At 37.0% G+C, this 22,422-nt stretch overlaps 1 protein-coding gene across 2 annotated transcripts in view; it reads left to right on the top strand.

The window, feature by feature from the left end:
- bahd1 (bromo adjacent homology domain containing 1) overlaps window positions 1-22,422 on the top strand; it is a 32,933-nt gene continuing 10,511 nt past the window's right edge. Inside the window, exons 1-2 of one of the 2 annotated variants that reach the window (XM_084097027.1) lie at window positions 1-238; window positions 20,621-22,192. In XM_084097027.1, coding sequence (XP_083953153.1) covers window positions 20,641-22,192 — 1,552 coding nt within the window. In that variant the 5' untranslated portion in view covers window positions 1-238; window positions 20,621-20,640. Of the gene's footprint in view, window positions 239-16,791; window positions 17,301-20,620; window positions 22,193-22,422 lie in introns of those variants that run through there. The other variant, XM_084097028.1, reaches the window with a different exon arrangement.

The following is a 22,422-nucleotide window of genomic DNA, read 5'->3' as shown; positions in this document are numbered from 1 at the left end:
GATCACTATGGTTTGGGACACGGCCATTAACAGCGGATGGTGGTGTTACGTAAACTCCATGGCAAAAGTGTTTGTGTCAGTTCTGCATGAGTCTGCTCTATTCCAGGTGTTCTCCTCAGGATGACAGTACTATGAGCTTCCCATGTATTCAAGAGAACAAGACCAAGAGAGAAACAAAAGCGGACCAGCAGTGTGTTACCAATGAAGTATGTCATTTAAATCCACGACACCACTAAAGGTAAGATAATCTCTACGTTTGTAAGAATACGGGAAGTTTGTAGGCACAAGTCGATTATTTTTTTGGCGTGCTGTCCTCCTATATTAAATTTCTTAGAAGCCCGTCATTCTGAAGTAATTAAGAGTGCTTTAGGAAAGAAGTCTAATCCATCATTTAGTTTCGTTATTCATAATGACAGGCATGTTATCCATCTGCATAACATTACTACGCGACGCGTCAAAACTAGAATGCTCTCAATATAATCAAATAATTTGTCCGAAAACTCTCGCGCTTGCTAGATTATAAAGGGAGCGTCCTAGATTGTCGCTCGCAGTGAGTAAAGGCAAAGACTATGGTGTAGGTGATGAGTTGTTTGTCTAATCTTTTGTTAGTTAGTAACGCAATCACGGGTTAGTCTTTGCACTGGCTGTTCTCTATGGTTGTTCCCTGTCGAAAACACTGGAACATCAACTTGAAACTGACATTTTTGCTCTGTTCACATTGTCTGACTTTTATTCGAGTATAAAAGTCAATGGCCCGATAAAAAAAAATAGTAATAAGTTTAGAACATTTTGTTATTGTACTGACTGACATTGAAACTTGTCCATTGACTCATTGCTTCTTGTATAGGCTACTGCATTTTATTAATTCTTTAAAGGCCTTAATTAGGCAAATTCATTTTTGAATGTCTCCCACCAAAAAGCAATTTGACCTTTTATACTTACACGAATTTAGACTTTATACAAGTAGAGTTTTATATTATGATTATGAATAGGCTACATTTGTTGTGTTAGGGATGAAGAATAGCACATTTAAAGGTTCACCCAAAAATGAAAATTCTGTCATTAATTACTCACCCTGATGTTGTTCCAAACCCTTAAGACTTTCGTTCTTCTTCGGAACAAAAAATGAAGATCTTTTTAATTAAATCTGAGAGCTTTCTGTAGCATACTCTCCATTGACAGCTATACAACTACCAATTTGACGCTTCAAAAAGTTCATAAAGAGATCGTAAAACTAGTCGAGCGATTTAGTCCACATTTTCTGAAGAGACACGATCGCTTTATGTGACGAACAGATTACATTTATGCTTTTATTCACATATAAACATTCATCAACGCACACATCAGGTATGGTAAACAGAAGCTCAATCAATTTAGCTTGCAGTGCAAGAATCAGTGATGTTCATTCTCATGTTACGAAGCACGTTTGAGCTTCAGCAAGAACCAATGAGGTTCATTCTCGTGTTACGCAGCACGTTTGAGCTTCAGCAAGAGGTTTGTTCTTCTGAGTTGAGCTTCTGTTAATGTTTGCTGATCAATGTTTATATGTGAATAAAAGCCTAAATTAAATCTGTTCATCATATAAAGCAATCATGTCTCTTCAGAAAATTTGGACTAAACCACTCAATTCATATGGATTAGTTTTACGATCTCTTTATGAACTTTTTGAAGCGTCAAAGTGTTAGTTGCGTAGCTGTCAAAGGAGGAAGAGAAATCTCTCAGATTTCATCAAAAAGATCTTCATTTGTGTTTCGAAGATGAACGAAAGTCTTACGGGTTTGGTACGACACGAGGGTCCGTAATTAATGACAGAATGAAAACCCTCCGATGTTTTGAGTGATTGATTTATATAAAAATGTACTTATTTGAATAACATAATTTTAAGTGTACTACAAGATAATGGTGCATGTAAAATCTGCTTTAATGGAATATTTATCTTCAATGACATTATTGTATGATCGTGTCACCATATTGCTGTGCAGGGATGTGACAACAATACTAGTTGAAACTTTTGTTTCTGTCGATAAAGACAGATAATACTTACCTGACCAGAGATGACATTGTAGTTTGCTATCTTTCAAGTGCTATCTACATTTTTGTTTTCATCAAAAGAGAATTGTAAGACACTTTGGTTTTGCATATTTATTGAAAAGATGTTTACCTAAAATTTAATTTGACATGTCAATTGTCATTAGCTTTTTCAAATTAAGTTACGTACATAACACCCAGACTTTATATGCAGTCGTTTGAAAAGGCATTATTGTCAATTTAGGTATTTTATTTTGATATGCTGTCACTAACACACTGAATATGAATCACAGGTTTAATTTATGTTAACACACAAAAGGCATGACAAACAAGCTGGTATGGAAAATACATTTTAGGTCACGACTGAAACTGATGAAGCTTTTTTCTTTTTTTCTCTCTCTCTCTTTTTTTTTTCAGTTAGTAGTTGGGCTGGTCAGCTAGCTTTCCAGTTTTATGCCATTATTATCCAGAACCTCCTTGCCATGTTTGAGGAGAAAGTGTATGTTCTGTTGTCCTATTTTATGATCCAATTATAGGATTTTTGAATGATGTTGGGTTATGTAGTCTGCTGTTCAATGTGGCTTAATTCACATTCCTTTAGGCTGCCCTTTTTAAGTGCATAATGATTCTGTGATGATTGTTTTGTTTTTACGTTTCATTGGTTTTGTTTGACCTAAATAACTTCATAAAAAGTAAAAATGTTCTGTAAGTTGAAAATACACTTACAAGGCAATGTGCTCCAAAACAGTGAGCTAAAGGTGAAATGTTTTGACTAAACCGACAAGGTAAAATATAACCTATGGTCTAAATGCTATTATCAGAAGCGGATATAAGTAGCACTCGGGTCTGCTGAATATAAAGTGACAGTAATTATGGTATTACTTAGTTGAAAGCTTGAAGCTGAAACTTAAGGGAAAGAAAAAGCAGTATGGATAAAAAATTGAAAAGAGTTTTATTCCCTGTTTAGGGGTTCAGGGTGTATGTTGTGTACACCTTCCTTGGTTCAGGGTGTATGTTGTGTACACCTTCCTTGTAAATATTAGGATTGGTATATAGCAATGAGAGGCCTTAAAATCCTCAAAAAGTTGAAATAACTGCAGGTGTTTTACTGCTAGCATTTTTAGAGTATTTTAATGTGTTGGGAACTTGATTTTTCATAGTTGTGAATAAAACAGATTATTGGAGTAAGTTTTACCATTACAGTCTTTCAATCTTTAACAATTTCTGAGCGAAATTCTTTTTGACTTTTTTCAAAGTAAATCATACACCTTTTTTTTCAGTGGTTATAGGTCAGTTTTATACATATGGACAATTAATATAAAATGTAATGTTTACTTTGGTCATTTCATAAATAATTAGGGATGCACTGATATTGAAATTCTGGCAAATGATTATACTGATAAATGGCAGAGAATAAAATTCAATTGAGTATTTATAGATCAATCATTTTAAAGGCACAATATGTAATTTTCGCTGGTAGAGGTCGCTTATTCAAAACAAAGGCATAGCTTGATGATGCCTTGATTTCACGGGATTATAGGAGTTGTTGTCTTCACCTCTACAGTCGGTGGAAAAGTATCCGACGGGACTCGGGCAGAAATCATATTCATGGATGAGCTAATGTATTAAAGTTTTATTGACATTACTGTAGTAAGCAGGCTGGGGCTGAAAGCCGCTGGAGTGGAATGAGGCGCAGGAGCGATTGCTAATGAAAGACAAGCTTTTATTATGCCGCATACGGCCGCTTCTGCTTCTTCCGGTCATGGGTATGTGGGGTAACGCAGCGTTGTTTTATCATATTAGATACATTTCAGTGTGTTGAAAGTTATGTTACAATGCTACTATGCGGCTACTATGAGACACTGCAGTGAGCTAGATCGATATTAGGCATGGTAAAACATTGTACTCGCGGTAAATCAAGAAAAACGAGATTTAAACAATAAAACTAACTGTGTTGAGCTACATAAGAATGATTCGTTTTCTGTCGATTAATGTATCCAAACAGTTGTCTAATAAAACACATAATATATTAAAGTGTCTTTGGTGTTTCCATGGTTTCCAAAAAATAAAACCTGGAAATTCGGCGGCAGTGGCTCAGTGGTTCATGACAACCTACAAACTGAAAGGTTGGTGGTTCAATCCCCGGTTCCACTTGACCAAGTGTCAAGGTGTCCATGAGCAAGACACCTAACCCCAGCTGCTCCCGACAAGCTGGATGGCGCCTTGCATGGCTGACACCGCCGTCGGTGTATGAATGAGTGAGTGAATGGGTGAATGTGAGGCAATGTAAAGCGCTTTGGTGGCCATAGGTCTGTGAAAGCGCTATATAAATGCAGTCCATTTACCATTGATAGGCGACGGTTAAAATTGCGGTTAAAATTGCTTATTTCTCTGTATTTAAACATTCTTGGAAATATTTGGGATAATGTATGTACACAAGTCAAAAAATATATAACATTGTTCTTGTGGTTTTTAGATATAATCCAAAAATCGTACATATTGTGCCTTTAAATTCTACGAGTGAATTTAGGCATCAAAACATTATAATGTACAGTATGGAAAAATGGATATTCATGATTACGTTTGACAGTATGTGAAATTATTAGTGATTTAAAGATTAATTTGTAGGCATTAAATTAATCTAAATCAAATCTAAATGTATCAAACATCGACAGTACTGATAGGTACAGATATATCATGATTAAATGTCAAACAATTTTGAGATATAGAAATAGTTTCCTTTTTCACTCATCCTATTTTCAGTGTCAAGTGCACTTAGTACAGATCAGTCTCTCACTGAATCAATTCGACTCATGCTTAACATGAATTATCACCTCTTGGGAAAAAGGAATCCATCAAATATACGTACATGCATGATTAGGATTTTTCACTGAACAGATCATCAGTGATATCCCATTACAGACGGCAGCCTATGTGCAGCAAATTGACTTTTAGATTAATGGTCCATAACCCCTTTTACCAAATTTGTACAACATGGAGAATAACAGGGCCGCCTCATCTCATCTTGTTGCACATCAAATCTAAAAATTTGACATGGAGAATTGGATTTAAAAAGACAAAGTTGTAATGATTACACAACGGCTTCACTGTATTGATATGCTTTACAAGTGGAGATACAGAGTGTACACTAGTTTATCTTTAAAGCATTGATTATTTTGCTGATACAAACAAGATATAAAGAAATAGCCTTTATTGATTTAATAAAATCATTTTGCTGCTGGTAATATAAACGTCTTCTAGTGGGACTCGGGGACAAAGTCACATACAGAATTGTAACAAAGCAGAGCCTCCAGATTCCTGTGATGCACAGGTCCATTTCCTTTGGCATATGTGTAGATGCAAGTTCCATTGTCCATCCATTAGGGATACACTCTATATATTGGTGCCATATCAGTTATTAAATGATATTAGAGATTTAATTTTGATATTGTATAATTGTACAGGCACATTTCCCCTATTTTTACATTTAGATTACCTTTGCCGTCATTAAATGCTCACCTAAAGCTAATGTTATGTATAACATTTAATAACACTGTTATAATGTTGTGAAACGTAAATTCATGTGTAGCATTTAAAATGGTTGATCATTTTCAGGGGTCATCATGACATGAGAAATCAAACTTGCATTGATCTTTTGACATATAAGAGGTCTTTGTACCATTTAAACATCATGCAAGTTTCATATTAAAGCGCCTTCCTCATTATAAACAAAGTGTTTATTTAACCCTTTGAAGCATACGATCACACCGGTGTGATTAGAACTTTCAGTACATCACGAAACATCACAACATTAATTTCCATCAAGAGGTGCATCGATTTTTGGTCAAGATCTTGTATTGCAAGAGTCAAGCGATCTGTAAAGTCTACTTCAGCACATCCCAAAGACTTTCAATGAATATAAAGGGGACCTATTATGCCCCTTTTTATAAGATGTAATATAAGTCTCAGGTGTCCCCAGAATGTGTCTGTGAAATTTCAGCTCAGAACACCCCACAGATCATTTATTATACCATGTTGCAAATGTCCATTTTTGAGTGGAAGGAAAAACATGCTGTTTTCGTGCATGTATCTTTAAATGCAAATGAGCTGCTGTTCCCTGCCCGCTCGTGCCTCGGATACTCTGCTGAAAATTTTTTACTTTTTGGTTTTGATTTTCATCTCTATGGCTGTCACGCTCATGTGACGTTACAGTTCTTCATCATCATGAAAGTTTATTATCTGCATGCATTTTAAAGTCATATCAGCCTAAACTTCTGGGCCCGTATTCATAAAGATTCTAAGAATCCTCTCAGAGAACTCTTAATTTAGCTTAAAAACTTTTATGTAGGAGTCTTAGCTTAAGAGCGATTCGGGACCGATCTGAGAGCAACTCTGAGCAAGGAAAAGACAAAAACTTTTATCTTAGTAAGGAGGCGGGGTTGACCCCGTTGCTATGTATGACACAATCTTTTGAAGACTGTGATTGGTTGGTTGTCCAAGAAGGAAAAAAAAAGTGATTTTAAGTATAGGGTCTATTCTAAGCCTTCACTTTGAACTTACATGCGTAATTTTTCCTATTTGATCGTTCTCTCACACACACACACACACACACACACACACACACACACACACACACACACACACACACACACACACACACACATTATATATGTGTATATAAATCCTTTTTTTATTTACCATGCTGTTAATTTCCTATAAGGTATTTTATTGGCTTAGAATGATAAAAATTGTTCCACTCTTTCCAGTTACACTGATTGCTGGCATGTCTATTTAAGTGGTGGTTTGAATGTTGGTTTTAATGTATCAAACATGGAATTTTCCCAGTTGCCAAATATCGTAATGTAGTGATTACTTTCATTTCAGGGGCTATGGTATTTCTGTGCTGTGTTGGAGATATTTTCGTGTCTCTAATAAGATCAGTCACAAACATGATCCCTGCACGATCTAATCTATAGCGTCTTATTAACTCACTGTCATCCATTGTCTGCAACACATTTCTTCTCCCTCTTCGTCTTTCTGCCATTTTCTCCTCTGCTAAAGAAACTCTTAAGCCTCTTAAAAGTCCTCGTCTGTGCTCCTAACAATTTTGACCTTAAAACCTCTTTTAAGGGTTAAGATGCTTTCTGAATTACTTTTTTCTTTACTAGGAGTTTTTCTTTAATTTTAAGAGTAAACGCCCACATTTCTAAGAATTTTCTTAGAATTTTGTCACTAGGAGCTACTCTTTGCATTAAGATTCTTTATGAATACGGGCCCTGATGTTTTCTGAGCGCACACATCCGAAGCAAACACTCAGAGAGCTGGATGTCAGATGGTGCGTCCCATGAGAAATAAATTAAGTTATCTTTCACGTCTTATTGTGCTTAAACTGTCAAATACGCACAAGGTTATGTCAAAAACACACAAAGTTCTCAAACACAGTCGGTTTATGTCTGTGATCGTAAACAGCATGTAAAGAAATAGCATGTGTGTATTAGTATTAAAGTGAAAGCGGCGTAATATACAGTACCTACTGCTATATATGCTGTTAATAGGAATCATACAACAAAAGAAGAACAGATAATAGCCTTTTTATAGTTCCTAGAATTATTGGCGGAAGTACCCGCTTTTTGGTGTGTTCGCATCGCAGAAACTAGGAACGATTTTAGTTCTAGGAACTCCTTTTGGGGGAACTAAATTAGCTCCTACTTCAGAGTAGGGTCTAAACCAGCACTATAGGAACTATCAGTGACGTAAGTGTACGCTGATTGGCCAAACGCACGCTAAACACCAGCCCCCGCCATTTTTAAAAAGCTGTGTACACACACAGTTTACAGCCTATATTTACTCCACTAACTAACTCTACCAACATGGAAAACAGTGATAGATGGACCTCTCAACCTTTACGCTAAAGAGAAAATCCAACCCAACTTTGAGGGGACCAAGCGAAACATGATTATGTATTTCTGCTCAGCTATCGACATTGGACATCAACCTCACGGCAAACGCTAATACTTTTTCATATACTGTCTACTTTCTTTGTATAACAGTTCTATCTAATAACGTATTAGACAGGACTGTTAAACAGATCGTAAACTAATGAAGAAGACGGAGAATGTGAGTGCTGTGTGCTCAGGCTCTGGTTTTCTCAGCGATGTCAAAATAAATGTCCACCGTACCGTCAAAATAAAAGTCACAACAACAATCACATCTTACGTCACTTCAGAGTTCCTACTGGCGGTGCGAATGCAACCAGGAAAATGGCCCTAGGGCAACATTAGTTTTCAGGGAACCACCCTGGTGTCTAGTTCCTAGAACTTCCTGGTGCGAAATATGATTAAATAACTTTAGTAGCTTTAATAAGAATACATTTCTTGAATGCTGCTGTTAAATGTTCTGATGAAGAGATAAACATGGTGGACTGTGTACAGCTCACTCAGGGCTGGTCTATGCTAATAGGGCAGAGTCTGTCAGCAGTCGTGGGTGTGGCCTGTGCAGTGCGATGTCATATTGCATAGAAACTGCAAACGGCTTATTTTGAGGCACTGCTTATGATTTATGGGGATTTAAAAAAAAGATTCTACCATTGTAGCGTGGTTGTGTACACACACTGCCGACACACATTAATGTTCAAACACCATGTAAAAGTAAATTTTGCATAATACTGTAGTTCATGTGTGAAAATAATTTTTCATGCTCCTCCCAACCATTCTTACACAGTCTGAGCCTGATGAATCTGGACATTGTCATCCTGGAATATGGCTATGATACGTCTTTGTAAATTTAAATTAAAAGTTACACACTCCATCAATTAGGGTTAGAATAATGTTAGCATGTCTCTTAGCATGTTTTTTGCACAAAAAAACTTTATTAACATTATAAGTGAACCTCAAGGAACATTAAAATAATAAAAAACAAAATCCATGTCACGACCCCTTTAAATTGTAGTTTAAAAAAATGCATTTAGAAAAAACAACTGCTGAACTGGTCCATTTATTAGTTCTCGCCATAACATTAGATAATTATCGCCAGAATCATATCAGCCAGAATTATAGTATCAGTGCATCACTACCGACAATGTACATTGAATGTTGCACAGTTTGACCATGAGAAAGTCAAGACTTGTTGATAGCCTTCCTTCCGTTTCCAAAACCTGTTTAACTGATTGGAAAGTTTAATTATGCACTGAAAAAATCTAATCTGACCAGATAAACCAACTCTTCATGCTTTGTTTCAAATGTCTGGATCATCTTCCTCCTCATGCAAATTTAAGAATTCATTTACAAACAGTTCTTTGAACAGCACTAAAATGTGTACAAAATGTCAGCTGACTAATCATTGATGACTAATTGTTGTTTTCCCTTGAGGGCAATGTACTGAACGCTGTTCATGGAAACCTATAGAGATGCAGTATCTCACTAGTGACACTATATGAAACAAATGTATCGTATTTATTTGGATAATTTAGGGTGAGATTGCAGTTATGTCAGTTACAGACTCACAAAGGCTCAAATGTCCCTTCTTCTCATCCCATGATGAAATGCCCAAAGGCAAGACATTCTTCAGACTGCATCAAAAGTACTTTGATTACAGTATTTCTATTTGAATGAAGACACTGTGGAATGTTCTTCATTACCTTCAGGACATGTGTCCCATAGATTTCCAGCTCACATATGCTTGACGGGGAAGAGTCGTTTCATGTGGCTAATCTTAAACCCATCAGACACGACCTGGTCCTGTGCCAGAGCCGCAGCTGTGAAATTTACTGGTCTGTTCGAGGAGAGAACTGGGGGTAAAAGTGGCCACTGAAACCAGATTCAGCTGTTTGAGGGTTTGCAGCTGTGGTCGACGTGAAGGGGTTGAAGCTCTGGTCTATTATCACTGCTAAAATGTTTATGTTAAAAGGATGATAAAGCCTGTTCATGAGCCATGCTAAAATCTTCCAAGCCAGACCTCAGGCTTCCCCTGAAGCTTGTAGAGCACATGGTCTCCAAAATCACAGATGGCAGCACCCAGCGTGCGAGAACACAAGATTGAGCATCTATTGTTGTTTGTGCTGGTTGTTACACAGCTGGAAATCCAGTCAAACTATTGTTGATTTTTTTTTTTTTTTTTTTTTTTTTTTCTCAGAAAGAATCTAACGGTGTTGATTCTTCACTGTAATTTTAACAAGATTTGTCATAAGAGTGTATTCTGAGAAGAAGAAAAAAAAACATCCCTTCCGCTTTCCTGGGCACTTTGCCCTGTGTCTTTCATGCTTTTGAAGACAGACACTTTAACAACTAACAAGAGTTTGACTTCCTGTGTTCTGTCAGTTCAGTGGCAACAAACTGTCATCTGAGAGTCTGAACTTACACTAGCAAACAAATTAACATGCTGTGTACATCCAAAGTCTCTTTATGGTTTCTTAAGATTCATTGAAAGATCTTTTATGCTCTTTTCATGGCAATAGTGTACAGCTAAACAAAACCACGTTGTTATACTTGAAAACAACGTTAGCCTACATCAAATTAACTTTAATTGATTGTGGAAATGGGTTTCCCTTAAAGTCACCATGAAATCAAAATTGACATACATTTTTTATGGAATATTGCAATATTGATTATAAATTATTTGTCTGTGCACACCTTTTTTTTAAATAAAAATTCAAGTTCCCTAATAATCTTTGATCAAAATAACTCCCCCTCCCTCTTACAACGACATCTCTTCTCTGATGACGTGTTTACTGGCGTAAGGGTGGGACAACCTGTCACTCATATGACATCACAGCAATAGCAAACCACAGCCATCCAATCAATTCCCCATGGAAAAAAATCAAGTCCCACTCTAAATTTTTTCTTGTTCGAGATACTGTTTCACTTGGATATACATCACAACAGGGAAGAAAAGACTATCGTAACTTTCGTTTCATGCCGACTTTTACAATAACTGTGATCTTAAGAGTTATACCTTATGTAGTGGAAACTAAACAATGTTCATTTTAACTAAGTAAATTGATCAATGATAACAATAATTTTTTGAGATATGTAAGATCTCACTAGATTTTAAGAAGTGTAAAAAAAGAAAAAGTGTAAAAAAACACACACAAAAAAAACAGCAGCTGTGGTTGCAGAAATCACCATTGCGGAATGGCATATTGGTACAAAAACTTTGGAGTAGGATTTACTTGAAAAAAGCTAGGCAACTTTTTCCACTCAGAAAATGCTAGTAAATTTACAAAGATTTGCCAAGTAAAATCCTAAACATATTTATCAGTAGCTTTAATTAGAAATCTTTACGTTAAATTTACTTGGAATATGGAATTAAGTAAACTTTACTTAACCTAGTTAAGTGAAAGTAACAAAGAAAATAAGTAATTTTAACTTGGCTAGTTAATATCGATTTAGTTGAAATTTCCTTTGCATTACATTTGACTCAAACAATAATATTGAATTATACCAGTCATATATAGTATGTGCTTTACTTAGATTATCTAAGTAATTTATACTACATCATGTCAGATGTTAAGCTTCATGTGAATGCAAAGACCTCAATACTTGGTAGACAATACACAATGACGGTAACATTTGATGGATCATTTTTGTGTTTGAATGTGTCATTTTGAGCAGAAAATTTACTCGAAATGTCACAAAATGGCAAGTTACTAATCCTGACAACAAAAGCAATGATAAAACAGTGTAAATACAGCTGGAAACCAGTGAAAAATGAACCTCATTAATTATTCAAGGTCCAGTGCATGATGGGAACCCCAGTATCAGAAAAGTTGAGTAATTTTTACTTAATTTTATTGAGTTGATATTTACGCTTTCATTTCTACTCGCTTGAATTAAGTACTGATATGGAATTTACTTATTTTTTTTTAATTCTTGCCTGAACTAACTTTTTCATGTAAATTACATTGTTTTTTTTCCAGTAGTATTTACTTCACCAAAAAATCATTTTTTACAGTGTACCTATATTGCACCACTTCTAACCGCATTTCATTATATAATGTTAATATACGTTAATGTACGAATATACTTGATTATCAAAATTTGTCTTTTACCTTAAAATGTAACAACCATAATAATACAGGTGGTACAATAGAAAACCACATTAGGAATCATCGTAAGTAGCCTGTCCATAAAACATGGCACTACTCGTACAGAAATGGTGCGCAGGATCATCAAAATGCCATCAAGGTGTAACATACATCTGATAACAAAAATGAGAAGAGTTAAATTATTTATATAAACTTTAATCATATTTGATGTCCCGCAGGGACTTCTGGGAATGACCTTTTACTGTTTTAAGTTGAATGGCAATTCATGTTTTTGTTTGCAAAAACCATACATTTGATAGCATTTTACAGTAAAATTATATATAATGTTAACTCATTTACGTTTTTTCATAATATATGGTAAGGTAACTTACAGTTAACCTATTAACAGGTTGTTGGTTTTTTTTACAGTTTATTTTTCTGTACAAATTACAAACAGTTTTTTCAGTCAGTGGGACTGAATATTAGCAAATCTGGTTATACAATGCATGCTGTTCATTTAGAGAGCCAAATTTTTAGAGCCACTGATATTAAAGCTTGCATATTTTTCACATCAGTAGAGGGGTAATTGGAGAGCTAGATGCCATATTTTTATTAGAACCCTTCAGCTTTTCTCATTTGAGTGTGATTATATATTGATAAGAGAATTAGATTTTATTATATAATATTGGACTTTACATCAAGTCATCGTCCTGTGAAACCCTTGTATTTATGTTCCTTTTGTTCAGTTTGCCTTTGATTGTCACACGCAGATGTCATTAAAGACCACTAGCTGTAATGTTATCAAGATCATTAAGATATTTGTGAAAGATAAATGCGGCAGTGTATTTTGAATATCTTTCAAGTACTTTGACTGTAGAACTGTTGCACAGAAAGCATTAAAGAAAAGGAAAAGCTCAAGTAGTTCAAAACTTAACCTATATGTTCTGTCCCATGTGTGTTGCTCCGTTGTTTTATTGGTTTGTTGAGTAAACATAATTTTTAAATCTGCATTAATGAACAGTGATAATGGTCATTTAGTTTGGTTTAATCGATTAATCTAAAAGTGTATTTTTCTCTACAATAATTGCTGTTAGAAGCAGAACTGGTTTTGGCTTTTTGTCAATGTCTAGACAACCTGGAGACCAATGATTTCACTTTATTGCGCATGTCTTTTAAAATAAGTTTTATTAAGGCCTGCATGCATAAAAAGTAAAATAGGCCTATAAATCTTTCATAAAATCACTAACATGCAAATAAATGTCTTCTGCCACTTTTGTCCTGGAATGAGTGCTGCTGTATACGTACATCTGGAAGTTCATGACCGTTCAATTTCTTCTGTGAATGAATGCCAATCTTGCATTAATGTGGAAGTTGACAGAGAGGAGCAGCTGAGGCAAATTTAGGAAGAAATTTCTCCAAAAGCTTCACTTTAGTGCTCTGAAATGGAGTAAACTCTGAGTAGCTAAACTGGCAGAAGGTCGCTCAGTGGACAGTGAACTCTTGGACAATGTGTTAGTGTCAGTATCAGACTGTGCCTCTGCACTCTTGGTGTGATGACGCAGTGGGTTAACATTAACGCCTTTTCATCCTCTTCTCAGTGAATTCACTGCTTTTCAAATGCCAGTGTGCAAATGAACCCATGGTACCAGTGTGCTCATGGCCACCTGAGCTGATAGAGCTTCATTTTTAGAACTTCACACCTCTGCATATAGAAGGATACTAAAACAAACTAATGTTTTAGTTTACTTTTTTGTGTTTGAATTTTGTTTACCAATTTCTATACTAATATGCAGAACTTTATTGATCTTCATAGGGAAATTCAAAAGAGTAATTTCCTCTTGTTGGCATCAATGACATACGTACGACCAAGCTTTAATCGTAGTCCTTTGCTTTACCATCTGATCTATCAAAGGCAGTGAGCGTCTGTTAAATGAGGCTGAATTATGTGAGTTAAATAGCCTATTTGAAATTGTTTTCTCTCTCTCGTTAAATCAACATGAAAACACATTTCAAGTAGCGTAGGATAATCACGTTCATTAGAAGGCCAAGCTGAAGGCTGATCTGCTGGAGAAACATCTTTACTTTGAGGTTTATGCTATGAGCTCGTGTCAGTGTAAAATGAGCTTTGCTTGCAGTGTTGATTGTTACCTCCGTTCAGTTGTTTTCTGTTTTAAATGACGGACGGAAATTTGATATGACACAGACAATTGCTTTTATCATGAAGCAGAAAATCACTGTTTCGCTTTCTAAAGCTTTTTCCACTCAAGATACTAATGGGCTTGGTCTAAGAAAGGTCTAATATTTCCTCCCACTTTTTATTTCTAAGATTTATGTCATAGCTTCGGCTGTGTTTGCCATCCTGCCACATGCAGTGTGTTTTAAAAGCTCCCTGATTAAAACGGCATAATCAACAGGATAACCAGACATTTTAGGGATCGTTCATTTAACATCTCTATTTGATACCCTATCTTATCTGAGACATTGCAGCCTCAGAGGAAGAATCTTTGAGCATGAGATCCTAGTTAATGTTTCATTGTGTGTGTTAAGATCTGGCCTCGAGCAAGTTTTGTGAAGATTTGTAGTGCTTATCTATTTGATCTGTTGAGCTTATTAGTCTAAGTATGCAAATTCCATTCATTTTTCTAAATTAAACACATTTCTGAATGGTATTAAACGCATCAATTTATATGTACAAAATGAAGCTTTTGAGTATTTTTTGCAGCGTTTCTCTCAGATTAGCCTTTGTAGGACCTTGAAGCTTGAGATTCTATCTATACATGATTATCATTATGGATTGCTCAAAGAGCTCTCAAGCATATCAACTTTGCATGTAGCTTCATATACCCACACGTGTATTCCTAATAATTAATTTCTTTCAGACGTCATATCTTCATTACAGTCAGCACTTTTGTGAAGTTTTCAAGCTTAAATCATTAAGTGTTGTTTATGTAACTTAAAGCTTAGTGTAAATATCATCCTTCTGTGTTGGTTATCTTAGAAAAATAGTGTTTTGTTCAGGCTGCAGCTGTAAAACTTCAGCTATACTTCCCCATTAATTTACAATGCGGTCTTCACACTCAACTGCCCCATCTTCCTTCATCCTTCTATTGAGTCTCTAACTGGATACTGTCCTTCAAGAGAAAGCAAATGTATCACCAAATCTATTGTATTAGTATTTCTTTAGCAACAACAGCATCCAGATATTATACACTTGTTTCAAAACAACACAAAACATTGACTTTAAGGCATTAAGACCATGACTCAATTTATTTGTACATTTTTGCGAATTCAGTTCATATGATGTTTTATTAAAGTTCGGCAGGAGCACGTTCAGATAATTAACACAAGTGGAGAGCACTCAGCAATCAATGGTAAGAGGTATACATTCAGCATCCCTCCACCACCCCTTCTCCACACTTCTAGTCCTAACCACTTACATACTGGGGGGGAGTACTCTGGGTTCGGGCCGAACTCCGAGCTCGGAGCCCTCCCCCCTGGACAGCACACCAAATACGCATTAAACTTTACCCCCTCTAATTGTATGTAAGTGTGAACTCGTGAAACAGGAACAAGTAAGGAGAAGTACACCATAAGAAAAAAATTCTCTGGAAAAACAGATAATGTCCTGGCAGAAGATTACCAGTACTTTTTTCATCAAGTTTACGGACATTTCCTTTGACCATAAAACAGTTTAATACAGTAATTTAAAATACAGGTAAAACACCTGTGAAAAAACAATACAAGGAAGTTCTGTGCATGGACTTTTCTTAGTGTATGTTGGAGATTTGGATTTAGATTTGTATTAATGTCTAACACACTATTCAATATCTTGGTTTAATAACAAAACATTATTTGTGAACTTGTTTTAGTAATTATGTGGAAGTAGTAGTATTGAACAAACTAAACACATAGCGACACTTTTTTTCTCACACTGAATCCATAAATCTCATATGCATATGAAAGGCATTTAGGTGCATTCTTTAAACAAACATCAGTTTCTCTGTGGAAATGTTACTTAAACTGGAAATCAACCAAATTTTGGAAACTTCCCCAGCTCAAATTTTCATCTTTCATTATTTTTTTCATCTAAAGACAAACATAAATAGTGATGAAAACCAAAATATTAAATGTCATGGATGTATTTACTGAGTAATCCACTGTTTTGAGGGGGGCAGCATCATTATTTTATTTTTTCATAGAGATTGGTAGGTCTATTAGTAAAATCTGTCGACTTTAGCAATCTTGGTTGTGCTATATGCCAACGGTGACAGTTATGCCAAATATGAAAAAGCACTTGTGGTTTTTTTTGCTTCAAGTGTGCCTGTAACTTAAGAAGAATTAAAGGTACTGTATCTCAATATCCTTCTGTTGCTTCTTAACAAACTTTCCTTTTAATATCTTCATTTTAAAGGCCCTCGATGGTTCAACCTCTGGTTGATTTGACACAGAATGACTCTAAATCATTATTCAGCTGAAATTGTGTTCTAAAACCATAAAATAGGATTAGTGATTGTAGGCGATGTCTTTTACAGTGTAATTTGTTTATATTAGCCTGAGTACTTGTTTTCACATGCATCTCACATTAAAGAGGTGACGACCTAAGCTTGACAAACATTCTGTAATGGTCAAAAACCAACCATTTTGAATTAGATTTGAATATGGAAGTAGAGCTTGTTCCTGGAAGTAGGAGTATAAGCATTAAGTCACCACATGTGAGTAATTAGCCTATAATCTTTTAAAACTAGAAGTCGTGCCTAGACAGCTCTGATAACCCCATGCAAACTTTTTTCCCTTTGGCAATTATTTCATTATCTAGTTTCTGAGTATTGCTGATGATGAGATAGTCCAAGGCTGTCCATTATGTAATAGCTGTTGATCCAAGGGACTTGCTCGCTGCGTGAGACCAAGCACTGACCAACAGTGAGTTTTACGGAGTGATGGGGTCTAAATCTGAGCCGATGCCTGTCATTTTTGCATTTTTCATCACTCAACTACCTGAGTGATGCCAACGAGACCTCGTCCCAGCGCAGCAGCGGCTCTCACGAATGCAGCGCATGAATATTATCTCGAGCAGCACGCTACTTCGGAAGTAGGTCACCGATTAAACGTGTCTTGTCAGCTGTGTGTGCTCCCCTCGTTTCATTTCACTGTTGAACATCGATATTGTTGTAATAGCCCAACAACAGGAGCCTCGTTGCTCGCGGAATGTGATTATTTGATCGGGAATACAGCGGAGTGAGTGGATGACGAGGTAAATGAAGGATTACTAATCTGTTTTATCTTGGTTATGCGCTTTTCTCTCGCGCTCGCTCTCTCCTCTAGTGGGGAAATAGCTTGAAATATGACATATGATTCGTAATCATTGCTGTATGAATTCGGTTCGAGAGACGCTTTTTAGTGAGACTTGCGAAAACTGTTCTTTTATCGTGCTCTGGATACCATCGCGAAGCTCGGAAATTTCGGCAGGGACCTACCGAGCGCTACCCGCTTCGGCGTTTGATTCTCACGGTTGGCCGTTTAGTGTCATTTTCAGCACTGACATTAATTGCTCGGTTTCGAGTTGACCGTGCTGGTTCGGTTTCGCAGTTGGGAGGTATGCGGTGGTAGAAACCGTAGGATGTGAGGCGAACAGCGCTGTTTTTTAGTGTGTGTATGTATGTATGTGTGTGATACGCCCTATGAGCCGCGCGAGCTCCTCTCATCATCATACACCTCCAGCACGCGCTTGCCGCCTTTATCCCGGATTACTTTAATCGCGCTGTACATTTCACTCTGTTTCCTCTTTTTTTCAGTTTTTCCCCCAATCCACACCTTTCCCTTCTGTATCTGCAGTGTAGGAGGAAAAAATAATAACATCTATTTGTGTACAGTGAGTGAGGGGTGAATTTCAAATCACACGAAGGAAAGAACAACTTCTTTCGTCTCTACACGTCAGATATCACGTTAAACCGCATAAACCCACCCGTCAAAGCGCAGACTGGATACATTTTCTATTTAACGTTTACGTTTTACGCCCGAAACGCCAGGCTATCCGGATATTTGCCAGAAAGTCGGGTTGATACCTCAACCCGAAAAAAAGAAAAACACCCGGAATGGTGGTAAATTATGGGCAGCAGTCCATTTCCCTTCACCCCTCCTTAAACTAGAAAGGGAACCTCTAATTTTCCACAATATCGTGCCAACAATTCATCCTCCAGCTACCTTCCACTGGAGAGTTTGTGTTTTGTCACTCAATTGGACATGGCCAGCACTTAGTCTATTATTTTATGAGCCACACTTCCCTTTAGATCAATAACTTGTGACATTCCCAGAATTACAGACTGTTAATTTAGTTTTAGAGGCACTTAGAAATTTTATTTAAAGCTTTTCACATTTGTGAACACACACTGTAGGATTTAATTGTGGTAATCTTTAAATGACTTTATAAAGCAAGAGAAGAGAAGTAGGCTAATATGCTTTCAACCTATAGATTTTTTTTTTCTTTTTCTGGGTTAATGCTGATTCTTGGTAAATTGGAGATTGTATGTTTATATATATATATATATATATATATATATATATATATATATACAATATTTAATATTTTTAATGCATGCTTTTTTTTCAGTGTTAACAACAACAACAACAAAACTTAATAAACCTTATGAATATTTTAATAACTGTAATTATAAATAATATCATAAAGATAATTATTGATCTTTACTGTAAATGTGTATGTTTGATTATTTTACTTTTAGTATAACCTGTTTGTTTAAATATTTAAAGTAGTCACTTTTGTGGTTGGAAGTATTGGAAGTAATGATTCCCCTCTTTATCTGGCACATGGGTGGATGATTTTAAATGGTAGAGCAGTAGGAGTGAAGAGGATTGTTGCTGAAATGAGAGAATGCTACAGTTGCCTTTTTGTGTCCATATTTTACAGTTGGGTTTTGGAAATGTGAAACACAAAAATGTTTCTTTCGCGGGTGCTGAACTTGCTCTGTGCATTGTAAAGGAGAGCACTGCTTGCGTCTGAGGATGACTGATGTTTATGATGACCTCTTTTATTTGACAGATGGAGATTCAAATACAGCAGCTGTCAAACTTAATAACTGAGCACATGAATAAATGGATCTATTCACACAATCCAAGCAAGCCTGTAGCATTCATACTTTTCCAAAGCTCTTCTGTCTTTCATGGTGGAGCACAGTGATACTAATAATACAGAACATAAAACTCCAAAATCATATTTAAAACTAAAGCGATGCATCAAACATTAAAAGATGTCTTTGGCTAATAATAGCTTGGTCTAACTTCAGAGTCAGCTGGAAAGCCTCAAGGACTTCTGTTCCTTTTAAAGAAAGAGGAACTTGTCAATAGGTCAAAGCAGTTAGTGTTTTGTGTCAGTTAGTGTTAAGTTTCACATGGAGCCCAATTACTGTCATATGTCTCTGTGTGTGTTTGACCCCTGACTTGCCTTTCAGTTAATCAATAGGTCTCGGGGAAACATGTTGGACATGTTAAATCTCCAGAATGTCATCAGAAATATTTCTAGCATTAATTTCTCATCTGACATTTGAGGTTACAAGTATTCAACCTTGTGTACCACAAAATTTCAAATCAAATAGTTTTTATTTGGAGAGCAACAGTTTAATGGGCACTTAAGATAAGCACCCTGTCCCTGACTATGTAATATTTACAGATCAGGTGTTTCTTAAAGGAAAATCCTGTCATTATTTACTCGTCATCAGATCAATGCTATTCATTTACGTCATTTATTAAAGCTATTGAAAGGTCCAGTCATTGAGTTTACATGGAAAAGGGCATCTTAAACATGTTTTTGTTATTTCAAGAAGAAGAAAAAGCAAAATTACTTATTTTGAAACAACACAAGGGTGAATGAATGATGACAGAATGTTCATTCTGATAAATGTCCCTTTAAATGATGCAAGATGTAAATAGGAATAGCTGACCTAGGTTTCAGACATTGTGGTACTATCACATCAATCATAACACACAATGTCATAATATTATGTTTTGCTGTCTCTTTGTATGTTTTAGCAACTACATCATCATTCATTTAAATAACGGACATAGGCTAATTATGGCACTGTGTCAGGTCTATTAGTCGAATGTAATCAGTTCTTGAGCCTGTGATGCCATTATATGCTAAAGTAATTATGTAAAATCTCAAAGTTAAAATATCAGAAGTGTTACTAGCCTGCTAAGATAAAATATTAAAAGAATGTTATTTATGCATTGTGTGAATTCACGTAGAAAGATGTTTGTTACAAAAGGCCAAAACAACATATGCTAAAAATTGTTTATTGCACCTACGCAGTTTAGTAACCATGTTTGTCCCACCAATTAAAATTCTTTAAACTCTTGCCAAACCAGAAACCTGATTAAGGTGGCACATAAGGCCACATTTGTGCTGATTTTTCAGCTTTAGTTTACATAGTCAGTTGCATTAATATTAATTAGTAAAGGTTATGAAATTCTTAATGGTTCCTGTACACATTATATATTTAATCATAGCAGTTACAGCTTTGAAATTAATAATTAAAAAATGCTGTATATTTATTTTTATAGGTTTTGCATGACAGAGTGTGATGACCCATGCACGGCAGAGGAACTCTTTATGTGGATATAAGAGTGAATCTGCGGACCAGGTGAGCTGTCAGACAACTATGGACAGAACTTGGCCAGAAAAGAAGGCTAAAACATGCTCTACCCAAAGAAGAAAAGGTAAGGAAATAAAAGGGAAGACCACCGAGAGAGACCGGAAGCTGTACCCCCTCAGGGGACGACATGGATTGGGTGAAGTGAGCGCGCTTAACTGCTGTGTCGTACTGACGCGCTTGGATGAGAGCGAAACGTGTAGGAACAGCATGAAGGCCAAGGTGAAGGAAATGCAGGGGAAGGCGAAAATCTGCAAGTGTCGCAAGAAAGCCTGTAAGATTTGCCGGTCAGCGCCTGAACCAAAAAGCAAAGTGAAACCAGATAAATCTGCCTTATACACAGAATTCATCCCCGAACCTCGCCAGAGACGGCTGGCCTCTCTGAATGCAGAGGCCGTTAACAGTCTGCTGTTGGACAGAGAGGACCCCCAAAAGACATCAAAACTCTCAAAGAAGCAGCAACAGACAAAAGGAGACAATTGTCATTCTAAAGACACAGCGAAAGATAATGATTGTTCCAGGAAAACCCAAGATAACCGAAAACGCACGTGTATCGGAGAGACCGAACAATGTCGAAACCCCAAAAAAGCGAAGGCGGAAGCCAACGCTATTGATCTCCAGACTCTAAACAGTCCTGCTCCCAAGCGCCTGGCTGGTTTAAATGCGGCCGCCCTGCTCAAGCTGACCAGCACGTCCTCTGGAGTGAAGCGCAGAGGTAAAACAGATGGCAAACCGAGCGGTGGAGGGGTGCGAGGTAAACAGCTACAGTCTAAATCGCGTAAACAGCAGCACAACTTGGCCTGTCAGTCCAAGTTAAAAGTAGCGCAGCAATGCTGCAGCCTCTGTGAGAAGCAAGCCCTCCACACAGAGGCATTGTGGGACGGGAGCACAGGAAGCCATGGCTTTATTAGCCCCGGATATCAGTGCAGATCCATGCTCGGCTTTCCCCTGAAGCCTGTGAAGGAAGAGAAAACGGAGACTGATGTGAAATCATATTACTGCTGTTCCCAGGAGAGATCAGTGGAGTACTGCCATAGACTAGCCTTGTTCCTCGGCCAGAAAACCTTCCCGGAAACCGATGAACATTCTCTGAAGGGATTTCTTCCTTCTCCTCACACCCTGACGCATCCAGCGATGCCCATCGGTGCCCATTCCTATCCATGTTATCCTGGGTACTATGTCCACATTGCCCATCACGGGACTCCGGCGCATCCCGTAAGCTCAAATCCAGGAAGCCACACGCCCTCGTCAGTACCCCAGCTGGCGATGTGTACTAGTGGGGTCCAGAGACCAAAATTGCTACCCTCTTCAGTTTCCCATACCACAGGGATCCCTCATCCGGCATACTGTAACTCTGTGGGCACCTGCTACGGAGAAGCCTGCAGGCTCAACAGCTATGCCTACAGACCCACGCAACCCATCGCTAGCAGGGGCTGCTCGTACAACGCAGGATGCTCCAGCTGCATGCACAAAATGGAAAAAGGTAGGATGGGAAATGGAATGAAAGATAAAAATGTCTCTCGCTTTAACTTTACAAGGATGTTTGAGCATCTGAAACAGATTGCCTGCTGTTTTTGTGATTGAAGTATGGAGGAGAGAGTGAGAGTTGGTAAACTGTGCCACATTTTATGTTTAAGTAGGGCTGCATTTAGTAAAGAACTGCAAGCTTGCAAGACACTGTTAAAGTTTAAGTACTTCATAAAGCAAATATGC

The sequence above is a fragment of the Abramis brama genome (genome assembly GCF_963993115.1).
Source record: "Abramis brama genome assembly, chromosome: 21".
In the NCBI taxonomy this organism is placed as follows: domain Eukaryota; kingdom Metazoa; phylum Chordata; class Actinopteri; order Cypriniformes; family Leuciscidae; genus Abramis; species Abramis brama.
Note: the sequence above shows the minus strand (reverse complement) of the source record. Positions and strands in the feature narration are given on the sequence as shown.